The sequence below is a fragment of the Phocoena phocoena genome, chromosome 7, assembly GCF_963924675.1.
Source record: "Phocoena phocoena chromosome 7, mPhoPho1.1, whole genome shotgun sequence".
Taxonomy (NCBI): Eukaryota; Metazoa; Chordata; class Mammalia; order Artiodactyla; family Phocoenidae; genus Phocoena; species Phocoena phocoena.
The window spans coordinates 43,706,928-43,720,407 of record NC_089225.1 but is presented as its reverse complement, the minus strand read 5'-3'; the positions used below and the strand labels follow the sequence as shown (position 1 = coordinate 43,720,407).

The 13,480-nt window shown below is 38.0% G+C and overlaps 1 protein-coding gene across 1 annotated transcript in view; it reads left to right on the top strand.

Moving 5' to 3' along the window:
* The window catches only part of PLA2R1 (phospholipase A2 receptor 1), a 108,807-nt gene that overhangs the window by 58,862 nt on the left and 36,465 nt on the right, over nt 1-13,480 (top strand). The window contains 2 exon segments of the mRNA XM_065880141.1: nt 9,547-9,749; nt 11,290-11,435. Coding sequence (XP_065736213.1) covers nt 9,547-9,749; nt 11,290-11,435 — 349 coding nt within the window.

Sequence of the window (13,480 nt, the reverse complement as noted above, 5' to 3'; positions counted from 1 at the left end):
AACAATAAGAATTAGAGCAGAAATCAATGAAATTGAAGACAGGAAATCAATAAAGAAAATCAATGAAACTAAAAGCTGGTTCTTTGAAAATATCAATGAAATTGATAAGCCTCTAGCCAGGCTCACTAAGAAAAAAGAGAGGAGACACAAGTTACTAATATCATAAATGAAAAAAAGGGACATCACTACAGATCCCATGGTCATTAAAAGGATAAAAAAGGAATATTATGAGCAACTCTATATCCATAAATTTGACAACCTAGGTGAAATTGACCAATTCTTTGAAAGACACAATCTACCAAAACTCACACAAGAAGAAATAGACCCCCTGAATAAGCCTACATCTATTAAGAAATTGAATCAGTAATTAATAACTTTCCAAAACAGAAAGCAGCAGGCTCATATGGGTTCAACTAATGAATTCTACCAAACATTTAAGGAAGAAATTATACCAGCTTTCTACAACTTTTTCCAGAAGTTAGAAGCAGAGGGATACTTTGTAACTCGTTCTATGAGGGCAACATTACCCTAATACCAAAGTCAGACAAGGACATTACAAGAAAAGAAAACTACAGACCACTATCTCTCACGAACATAGGCACAAAAAATCTTTAACAAAATATTAACAAATTGAATCCAACAATGTATAAAGAGAGTTACACACCTCAGTCAAGTGGAATTTACCCCAAGTATGCAAGGCTGGTTCAACATTTGAAAACTTATTAATGTTATCCATGACATCAGCAGGCTAAAAAAGCAAAATCACATGATCGTATCAATAGATACAGAAAAAAGCATCTGACAAAATTCAACACCCATTCATGTTAAAAACTGTTAGCAAACAAGGAATAGAGGGGAACTTCCTAAACTTCCAGAAAAACTAGAAGCTTCCCCACTAAGATCAGGAACAAGGCAAGGATGTTCCTTTTCAACACTCTTTTAAACATTGTACTAGAAGTCCTAGCTAATGCAATAAGACAAGAAAAGCAATTAAAAGGTACAGATTGGAAGAAAATAATAAAACTTTGTTCACAGATGACATGATTGTTTACGTAGAAAATTAGAAAGAATCAAAAACAATTCCTGGAACTAATAAGCAATTATAGCAAGATTGCAGGATACAAGATTAATGCTCAAAAGTCAATTGTTTTCTGTATACCAGCAATGAAAAGGGGAACTTTAAATTAAAAACATTACATTAACACCCCTCAAAATGAAATTTTTAGATATAAATCTAACAATATATATAAGATCTATAGAGGAAAACTATAACTTTTAATGGCAGAAATCAAGAAGAACTAAATAAAGAGAGAGAGATTCCATGTTCATAGGTAGACTCAGTATTGTCAAGATGTCACTTCTACACAAATTGACCTATAGACTCAATGCTATCCCAATCAAAACACCAGCAAATTATTTTGTGGATATTGACAAACTGGTTCTAAAGCTTATAATGAGAAGCAAAAGACCCAGGATAACCAACTCAGTACTGAAGGAGAAGAACAAAGTCAGAGGATTGATGCCACCTGACTTCAAGAGTTATTATAAATCTACAGCAATTAAGACAATATGGTTTTGGCAAGAAAAAAAAAAGACAAATAAATCAATAAAAAAGTATAAAGAGCCTAGAAATAGACTGACACAAAAATAGTCAGCTGATCACTGAAAAAGAAGCAAAACCAATACAATAGAAAAAACTTTTTGACAAATGGTGCATGGCCAATTGCACATCCACATGCCAAAAAAAAAAAAAAAAAAAAAAAACTAGACACAGGGTTTACACCCTTAACAAAATTAACTCAAAATGGATCATAGCCCTAAATGTAAAACACAAAGCTTTGACATTCCCAGAAGAAAAGATAATAGAAAACCTACATGACCTTGGGTATGGTGATGACTTTTTAGATACAACACCGAAAGCAAAATCCATGAAATAAATAATTGATGAGCTAGATTTCATTAAAACTAAAACTTCATTAAAACTTGTGCTCTGAGAAAGATAATGTCAAGAGAATGAGAAGACAAGCCACAGAATGGGAGAAAATATTTGTAAAATCATATCTGATAAAGAACTGTTATACAAAATATACAAGGAACTCTTAAAACTCAACAACAAGTAAGCAAAATACCCAATCTAAAAATGGACAAAAATCTTAAAGAAGATATATAGATGAAAAGTAAGCATATGAAAATATGTCGAACATCATATGTCATTAGGAAATTGCAAATTAAAACAACGAGATACTGCCACACACTTATTAGAATGACCAAAATCCAAAACACTGACAACACCAAATACTGGCAATGATTTGGAGCAACAGGAGCGCTCATACATTGCTGGCAGGAATGCAAAATGGTATAGCCACTTTCAATGACAGGTTGGCATTTGCTTACAGAAGTAAACATACTCTTACCATACAATCCAACACTTACACTCCTTGGTGTTTACCCAAATGAATTGAAAACATGTCCACACAAAGACATGCATACGGATTTTTTTATAGAAGCTTTATTCATACTTGCCAAAACTTACAAGCAATCAAGATTTCCTTTAGTAGATGAGTGAATAAACTGTGTTACATGCAGACAATGGAATATTATTCAGCGCTAAAAAGAAATGAGCTATCAAGTCATGAAAAGACATGGAGGAAACTTAAATGTGTATTACTAAGTGAAAGAAGCCAATCTGAAAAGGCTGCATACTGTGTAATTCCAACCATATGACATTCTGGAAAAGGCAAAACTATGGAGACAGTAAAAAGATTAGTGGTTTCCAGGGGCTGGGGGAGGGAGGAGTTTATAGGCAGAGCACAGAGGATTTGGAGGGCGGTGAAACCATTCTATATGATACCACAATGGTGGATATATGTCATTGTACATTTGTCCAAACCCATAGAATGTACAACATCAAGAGCGGCCCCTAATGTAAACCATGGGCTTGGGGTGATAATGATGTGTCAGTATAGGTTTTAACAAATGTACCATTCTTGTATGGGATGTCAGTAGTAAGGTACTTGGGGCACAGGGTATAAGGGAAGTCTGTACCTTCTGCTAAATTTTTCTGTGAACCTAAAATGCTCTAAAATATATTGTTTATTTATTTATTTTTTTAAAAATCTATACTTTTAAAGGATGCATGCAAGGTGAAGTAAGACAAATTAGATTCTTTGTGTATAACCATCGGTTTAGGAAATTTGTATATAAACCGCTGACTGCATAGCTCTAAACAAGAAACATCACAATTCACTCAATAAACAACCTTCTCATTCTACAAATTTATGAATGTTATTAAAATGCAGAGAATAGTAAAGTTCCATGTCACACTATTACTGGAAAAAAAACCCAGGTATCATTTCTAATATACTTTGTAATTTTGTTAGGAGTGTCTATACCTGTCAAAATAAATTAATATATTTTGAGTAGACAAAATTCTTAGTTTTTAATGTTATCTTCCTTGGGGCATATTTGAATGTCTAAAATTTGGAATTGAAGCAGAACTCCTTGTCATTCATAAGTTTCTGCTGTAATTTATTTGAGTGGCACTACTCTTTTTCTCTTTTCCCTGAAGCAAAAATAATACCGTGATGCTCAGTTTGGCTGCTCAGGCTGATTGACATTGAGTAAATTGTCTCTGAAAATGCAAAACTTTTTTTGAAGAAAATAGCAATATAAAAATCCCTGTGTTTCCTTTCTTCTTTTAAATTGCAGTTTGCAGAAACACCATCCTAAATGACATTTTTTTTTCCTGCCTGTCACAAAAGAATCCATTAGCTTGGTTCCCATGTCAGAACCTTAATCCAGCCCAGACTGACTACATAAATTGACCACTGAACAGGAAGCCCGCAGCTTTTTATAAACTCAGTGAAGACTCTGTCCTTATGTCATATCATCAAAATATTCAATCTGTGGTGGAATCATAGTCCTGCCATTTCTTCAACCTTATATTATGTTCACCAAATAGCATAATGAACCACCATATATACCCATCACCCAGTGTCATCAATAATCAACCCATGGTCAATCTTGTTTCGTCTATACTCCCAACAACTCCTCCCATTTCCCGTATTTTTTCATAGAAAATCCCAGATATCATATCATTTCATCCATAAATATTTCAGTATTATCTCTAAAAGATAAAGACTCCTTTTTAGAAACATGACTATAATACAGTTATCACAACTAAAAGTAATTAACTATAATTCCATAGCATCATAAATCTTCAGTTAAATGCTCAAATTTCTAAATGATTCATAACTATTATATAATGGATTTTAGAGTTCTTCATTTGAATCAAGATCAAGAAAAGGTGCATGCACTGTAATTGGTTGGTATATCTCCTAAAGTCTGTTTTAATCTGTGTTTTCCTCTTCCTTGCCCACTGTCATTTTTTTATATTTTTATTTGTTGATGCAAATGTGTTTGTCCTGTAGAGCTTCCTTCAGTCTAGGTTTTATTATTTTTTTTTTTTGCGGTACGTGGGCCTCTCACTGTTGTGGTCTCTCCCATTGCGGAGCACAGGCTCCGGACGCGCAGGCCCAGTGGCCATGGCTCACGGGCCCAGCCGCTCCGCAGCATGTGGGATCTTCACGGACCGAGGCACGAACCCGTGTCCCCTGCATCGGCAGGTGGACTCTCAACCACTGCGCCACCAGGGAAGCCCCTAGGTTTTTTTACTGTATCCCCACAACACATTAAAAATGTGTTACTCTTCTGGAAGAGGCCCGCCTGCTATTCTAGGAAGTAACAGTTCACCAAAGAGTATATACTGCTTGTTGAGCTGGAAGAATAACAATATACTACCTTTGGTATAAAAAGCAAACATTTGAGTATTCTTTGCGCTGAGTGTCACAGTGCTAATAAATGGAAGTCTTTAATATAAAAAGAAAGTTACTCTATTCTTTTTATTTTTCATAAAGTTGACATTTTTAAAATGACATTTTTAAAAAGTTGGAATCAGAGGCCTGATCTAAATCAGACTCTTATTTTTTTGGAAAGGCCATTTCATAGATAGTTGTATGCTCTATATGGAGGCATATAATGTCCAGTTCTCTTACTATTTGCAATGTTAGAAGCCATCAATGATCGATGCCTAGATCCATGGATTCATTAGGGATTTCTTCATAGCTTCATAGCTGGGATATTTCTATAAAGAGATAATTTCCTGCTATCCTTACTAAAACAAAAACAAAGAGACTATGGTACTTGGTATTTAAGAGAAGTAACCATTCAGGTAAAACAGGAAAAACAGTTTTGATCCATACTAACTAGTGCCACTGATTAAAGGGAAAGATGGCAAATAGGGCCTTTCTCATTTAGGGAGAAGCTAATGCATTAGAAACCTAAATGCACTTTGTACTTAGATTAAGGATTCAATATAAATGGAGGCTGCTCTATGGAGAAAGAAAACAGGTTAGTCCATCCTTTAAGACATTCAAAAATACTTTTCCAAGTTATATTAGAGTTTCACAGTTATTTCACAGAGAAAATTTTGCATCCATCCATAACTCAGGCTCTGCAACAAAAGGTTTGTGTTTCTAGATCTAGATAGCACTGTGAAAAAGGTATGTTTCACTCATGGGATAACTCCAGAGTATTTACCCTAATTGTCCCAAGTCAGTGGAAATCTTCTCTCAGTGACAAGGAAAATGGGATTGCTTAGTCAGATCTGTTTTCTTCAAACTGCCCCTACACATGGAAAGGAGAACCCTATCTAGCCAGCAGATAGACAGTTATCCATTTTAGGTCGCATCAGAGCACTTAAATGAACCAACACATAAATGAGGACAAACAGCCTCATTTCTGAGCACCCTTTGGGTATTTCCCATATCTTTTTATAAATATATAGGTAACTGTCATACACACTAAAAATGTGGTAGTAGATCTTCAATGAAATGCTATGGTCTCACAAAGGAGAGAAGCATGACCAGGGGAAGGAGAGGGAGCTCCATAGAAATGGAGAAGCATAATTAGAGGGGAAGATTCAAGCATTCATTCAACAGCTATTTATTGAATGTCCACCTCCTCTGTACCTTGACATTGCCTCATGGTAGACTCATTTAAATATGGTTTCAAATTCCAGACCAAACCCTCAAGAACTACATGGCCCTAAGGCAAGTTACTACACCTCTGCGCCTTGGTTTTTCCATTAGTGAACTGTAGATGCTAATATCCACCTCAAAGAGGTTTTGAAGTTAAATAGGAAAAAGACCATATAAAATGCCTAACATGGTATCAGGCAGATAAGCAGAACTCCATGAAAGCTCACCTTCCCTGACCCAAAGCTTCACTTTTCTCCACGGAGAAGGAGAGGAGAGAGATGGAAGGTGGCTGGGGCAGAGGGCCTGAGATTAAGGATGTGAAAGTTGTTGCAGGGAAAGGGAAATGAGTAGACAGGCTCAAGTAAAATAATTGTCTAAAGGCCCTATGATTCCCTCCTGCCCTGAGGCCACAAATAGATTTTGTTTGTTTTCAGGTATAGGGCCAGAGAAGTGAAAGATGGAGGCTTTCCCAGGTTGGTTCAATTTACTATAAGGCTAGATAGCTTTACCAAATTGAAGAGACTAGAATAGTGAATTGGAATTTCTTAATTAACTGAAAGTGTTCCCATTTGTGTTTGATGGAGAGGGTAAAGAGGCGGGGATAGAGGGAGGCTAAGGCAGGTGAGGAGAATCAGTTCAAATGTGAGATTCACCGCTAAGGGATAGGATGACAGTTGTTCTTTTCCAGTGGGAAATGAGTTAATCAAATTGGAGAACAATTTCTCTGGGAGAAGAAACACCTCTGCTCTCTTCCACACCCTACCCTTATTATTTGGCTATACAAGCATCCCCACAACATAAAATTATAAATTTGGTTTATATCTCCCTTAGCCCAGTCTCCCTTTATTATACCATTTTACTGCTTCTTTGAGGCTGAGACTCTAAAATTTAGGTCAAATGTTCCATTAAGTTAACCATTTTCGAATACCAATAACACTACTGCACACTTTTTATCTTCAGAGCAGTTCACAAACATCTTCTTCACTAATGAAGATGAGTTGAATATCTAGTGTCTAAAACCAAAGCTATTTAATCATTGTCTGATGTGGGAAAGTAAGACAAAATGCAAGACCAACAAAAAAGTATATCGCATTTTAAACGTGCTGATTTGAGCTTTTTAAAAATTCTTTGAACATGCAGGCAGAACCTGTGCCACAAAATCCCAGCTTTTGTAATGAAAACAGTCAAAATAAGAATAGAAGCAACATCTTAGTGACGGTTTTAGCCCTTCATATCTTTCAGGGAGCTTTTTAATATATTATTTTATCAGATCTTCATGAAAATCCATAAGAAGAAAAGGAATTATTGCCCCTATGTTTTAGACAAGGCTTTTTGTGATTTATGAACCTTGAGCTTCAAGTTACTAAGTATTTGTGCTGGGACTAGAACCCCAGAGTTCAGACCCCAAGTCAAAGGCTGCTGGGAAGGAAGGATGGAAGAGTCGGGTGGGAGTGTGTGTTTTTTCCTGCTCTTTCAGCTAGAGCAATTCCATCCATATACATATTAGGTTTTCGGATTCCACATGGATTTCCACTGTTCAATTTCATTCCAATTTCATTACACAGAGCAGGCAGCATCTCCTCTGTTGTTCATGACTCAGCTAGATTGTGAGCTGCTTTCCACAATTACACTCAGCAGGCCTGCAGTGCTCCATTCACAGCAGGGGCAGTGGCATGCTATACTCTCTCCCCTGCTTGGCCCCCCAGACTCCACCTTGAACACTAGCTCTTCTGGCCAGTGGAGCCAACTGATGGCCTTTGTGTGGACCAACTCTCTCTGTTGACTTCCATTCCTTCTGCATGTCACACAATCGTGTTTTCTTGTTTACCACTGGTCATTTTCATCTCCGTGGGTCTCTTTGACCATCAGCGTGCACACACACATACAACTGTGAGCTTTCTGCAGGTGTCTAACACGGGGCGTGCAACCAGGGTTGTTGAAGACACAAACACTCGTGTTGTAGCTTCATTATTCTTTCTCCTTATTCACAAACTCTTTTCCATTCCTTCAGGAGGAATGTAAATCTTTGTACATCTTCCTCTGTCTTCTTCCTTCTCATTCCACTCCTCATTATCTCTCTCTTTAGTCTTTCTATCAGCATTAAACAACCAAAACATGGCTGGCAAGGATAATGTCAATTACCCTGTATCTACAGAAACTGAAGCCATTACTTCTGAAGGGAAATTAAGCAAGACAAATATCTAGTACCAAGTGACTACATTTTTTAAAGTGCCTTTAGGTCCAGAATCGTCACAAGTCTTTAGATGCTTCATCTATAATCACTTGCTTTTTTAAAAGCATCCCTTGAAAACTTTTCTCTCCTTTTCAAACTTCAGCTCAAATGTCATTTCCTGCAAATCCTTTATTGACATCCTGAGACTCCATCACTCCTTCTGAAGTCTCTCCACAGAAATTTTAACACACTGTTACCATAGCACTTAATCCATCATGTTTGCTGCCATTAATCGTTTATTTGTTTGTGTCTCACACTAAACTAAATGTTTTTTGTCCTTCTATCTCAAGCAGCTAGTAATATAAAGCCTAGCCTGGTACATAGATACAGATGCATAATTTTATGTTGTTGTTGTTGTTGAATGTTGATTTAGTTAATTGAATGATTGCTCTGGATTGATGAAAAAAGAAGCTCATTTTTACTCCATTTTTATTGTATTTTTGGAATGGGATTGTTTTCTACTAGTCACTGAAATTTGAAGTGCATTTTTTAGCTGTCTTATGAGTTGTATACATTTGATGACAAACTTGAGAATCTTAACATAGAAATTGCTTCTATGGAAAAATATGTTTCATCTTCCAAAATGTTCAAACATATGCAAAAGAATAAAATGGAATTTGTCCGTAACTAAATGGTCTTTCCCTTTTCCCTGATGTCTGCCCCATCCCTGCCCCCAGAATTTCACCCCATTTAGAATATACCTCATTCTCTCCACTCTTCCATGGTGTACAGTTTGGTTTTCTGTTGTGTACCTTGCAGTCTGCTTTACTCCATCATTTATGTATTTTTTCCCTGTTGAATCTATTTCTCAGAGGATCAACACCATGCATTTTTCATTGTTAATTTTTCACAGTAGGGTTTCAAAGCACAGTGTACAGGGTAGGTATTCAATAAATGGTGAGTTAAATTTTCCTCTGCACAGTTAAAAACCTCAATAATTCAAAGTAGAGGGATGTCGGCATTTGATGAGATATGGGGGATATTTCAGTCCCAAGTTGGAACAGCACCTAACTTCCCATAATTTGCCATCTGAGCTCAAAATGCCCCAATTTTAGGCTTCCTATTCTCTCTTCTCTCACTTTGCCATCTACTATTCTCTTCTCCAGAGATGAAGAGAAATGAGACGATCACGCCAATAAAACATCCTTTTTCATCTTTATTGTTCTTGTCTGGATGCTTCATTATGAGATGTCAATTATTCAACACTCTAATGAGCTGTCTTCCAAGCACAAAATGTTCTAGTCATCTGGTATTAAAGTGTTGTTCTGCTTTTAGGCTACAGTGGTGGCTGTGTTGTCATTCGAGGAAGGAGTCCCCCCGGTCGCTGGGAAGTGAAGGACTGTAGACACTTTAAGGCAATGTCCCTGTGCAAGCAACCAGTGGAAAATCAGGAGAAACCTGAGCAAGAAGAGAGATGGCCCTTTTCCTCTTGCTATTTCGATTGGGAGTCAGAGCCTGGCCTGGCCAGTTGCTTCAAGGTAATACGAAGGTTACATGGGCATTCTCAATGGGACCAACATTATTCATACAGATTTACAGAGAGATAGATATAGAGTGAGATATAGATAGAGATATATAGAAGTAGAGAGAGATACAGATATAGATATATACACATATGTGTGTGCGTGTTAGAAATGTCTTTTTGCAAATCATCTTTAGATCCTAGATTTAAATCAGTATCTACAATCTTCTTCTCAGAAATACATTTTTGAAATATGATGTTTTTGTTTGGTTGTTTTGTCTTTGGTTCATTGTACAAATAGAGATTTCCAAAATCCTGGGAGAAAGTTCTTCTCCAGCACCTGGGCACATGAAGAGCAGAACGGAGACAGCCTCTACCTCTAGAAATATTGCAGTCTCACAGATGGCCTGAAACACCTGTAATACACTAAATTTAAATGTACACAGGTATAATCCTACCTTAAATTCATGGAATAATAAGCCCAGAAGTGACCACACAGAGCAATAAGTTAAACCTTAGAAATGAGTAAACTGCGGCATGAAGTGAGATGAAGTGATTTGCCCAAGATCACAATTATTTATTGACAGAGTTGGAATAAACTGCGGTCTTGGGACTCCCAGTCCAGTGCTTTATCTACTACACATCACCCTGATATGTCAACAAATATATGGTGTGTTTGATGGGCATAGCAGTAGGACTTATGAATTTAAAGTGATTCGAGAAAAGGTTCCCAGCGGAGGTGGGTTTTGACATATAATTTAAAAGATGGAAATGCTGTGCTGTGGTCCATGGGACTGGGAAGGTTATTCATCCTGGTCTCAGCAAATCAGAGCCTGGTGAAGCCTGGCCGCAGGGTGCCTGCCGGGCATTAGAGACTCAGCATGGTGTCAGGCAGTTAAAAAAGAGAAGGGTGCAGAGGCCAGAATCTGAAGCTCCAGGTCTTCAGTTCCTCACCCTTGACCTTAAATAAAGTCAAAAGTATGCCCACCATTTGACTGACTTCTTCCTGCTACTGTGAGGACAGCTGAGAAACAGGAAAGAATTTAGTCACAGCTAAGACCCAAAGACCCTAGAAATATACCCGCCCTAGGTCCCAGGTCTCATTTCTTATTTCTTTGCCTGGGTTAGCCAGATTCATTCAGCTATGGAATACTAGGTCTAATCCTAGCTCTGCTAGTTTGCGGCTGTGTGACCTGAAATTTGTAACCTCTCTTATCCTGACTGTCCTCATCTCTTGACAAACATTTTATTAAGGGACAAGCATATCCCAGTCACAGGAAATTTAGGAGGGGGGAAAAAAAGAGTTCTCAAGGAGGAAAAGAGTCCTCATCTGTTAAACTGAGCCTATCATATCCTCTGCATGACTTTGTCATGAGAATCAAATGAGATAATGGTATTACAACAACTAGACACCCTTTAGTTCAATAAATGTTATTTCTCCCTACTCGGTCAAGCTTTTAAAGTAGAATAATGACAACAATTATATTATCGTCATCTTCTTGTCCAGAATTAAACAGCCTCACCTTATTCAACCTTTTTTTCCTTTTACTACACAGGTATTTCATAGTGAAAAAGTTCTGATGAAAAGAACATGGAGAGAAGCTGAAGAATTTTGTGAAGAATTTGGAGCTCATCTTGCAAGCTTTGCCCATATCGAGGAAGAGAATTTTGTGAATGAGCTTATACATTCAAAATTTAATCGGTAAATACTTGTTAATTTTGAAAAATTTCAGTCGCATATTGTGTCTCCCAGTAATGGCTTCTTAGGCATGAGTATCCCAAATATCGGGGGTATTTGGGATATTCAAAATCTCAAGTATTTAAGTCTAAAACCAACTAAACACTAGTTGTGAAAGAAAAATACATACTTACAGTTTTATATTTATATCGCACCAACTACTCATTCCATAAAACAAAGAACAAAGTGACGATTGTTTTGATATTTGAAATCTTTTCTGTGTACCTCAAATCAGAATTTTAGAGCTTTTCTGCCAAGTTCAGAAATTATCTAGCCCAGTGGTTTTCAAAGTGCTGTCTGAGGGTCCGGGGGGTCCTGAGCCCCCAGAGCAAGAGAGGCCAAGTGGGCAGAGCTCCTGGTTCCTTGCTCACTGACTCAGCAGGTCCAGCCAACTCCACTTCTAGTTGTTTTGTATATAACAGGAGTCCATGTGAGATTTGGTTTGAAAAAAAGAAAGTCCCACTAATTTTTAAAAAAAATTCCAATCCAACCTTCTAATTTTACCTCTGAGGAAACAGGCATTCACTTGTCTGCATCCGCTTTGCAAGTTTACAGAATCTTGAATTTAATGAAGTTAGAAAATCAATCAAATTTAAATTTGAAGAAACATAGGAGGTCTTGTGCTACCTCTGACCCAATACGGGAATTTCTTCTACTTACATTCCCGCGGTCATCTACTGTCTACATCAGGGGTCCCCAACCTCCGGGCCGCAGATCAATCCCGGTCCGCAGTGTATTAGGAACTGGGCCACACAGCAGGAAGTGAGCAGAAGAGCGAGCTAAGCTTCACCTGACGCTCCCCATTGCTGGCATTACCGCCTGAACCATCCCGCCAATCCCCCCACCCCCGGCAGTGGAAAAATTGTCTTCCACAAAACCAACCGCTGGTGCAAAAATGCTGGGGACCACTGGTCTACATAATTCCTTTCAAAGTGCTCTTTACTTGGGATAAAACCCATTCCATCGTTGGAGGCTAGTTTCAAAGATCAACTTTCTAGTAAGCCAGATCAAGTCTACTCTATTTTCAAATATTTGAAAATAGCCATCATGTTCTCTTTTAGCAAGTCTTCTCATCCCTTGGCCTCTTTCTCTAGAATGTTCTTGTCGGTTAGCATGTATTTTGAGAATATCTTCTATGGAAGGGACCCTATTATATGCATGGGTGGCTGGAGAATGCAATAGATATGACAGACAAAATCCTGCCCCTGAGGATGTTGTGGTCTGGGGGCGGGGGCATGCCTCCATATATATGTAACACAAATATAATATCAGGTACTCTGTTCCAAGCTCTGGAAATCTGAAGTCTCAATGAAACACTTACCTGAATCTCAGAGAAAATCCAGAACTACTTTTTGAGGAAAATCCTGGCATTCCCCACAAGTTTCCTTTAGGACCCTCCCCTAAGAAGGTTAATATGTAACAGCTATCAAATTATTCATCTCCAGCATCTACAAAAATGACCTCAAAGGTGGGAATATCTCCCAGTGTGTGTCTCATGAAGTACTCCAGGGGAAATAGGGGGATTTTGTGGTCAAATATGTTTGCAAAACAAGGCACGATCTTGGAAATTTGCCATATACTTTAGCATTGTAAAGGCTTCTAGAAGGAAGCAATTTCTTTGACTGCAAAACCCCCTTTTTTTTTTTTGAGACCACTTACCAACATCCCATGGAACTGCTAGTCCCTGCAGGAAATGCTGGCCTGAGACCATGCTTCCCAAATCTGGCTGATTCTCACACTCACTTGGGAGACTTTCTCACACAGTGCCCTCTGGTCTCACGCCAGAGCCGCTGAGTCAGATTCTCTGAGGCTGAAGAAAAGTGCAAGAAGCTTCCTTGTTGATTGGTTTGCTAGTCTGGTGTGGGGCCTCAGATCCAAGGGAGATGTGATCGTCTCCACTGTTCTAAGTTGTAACTTGGCTTCATGACTTCAGCCCCTTGCAAAACATCCTTTCATACTTGCATATTGTGAGGTTTGCTATATGAAACACATGAAAACTGCTTCCAAGT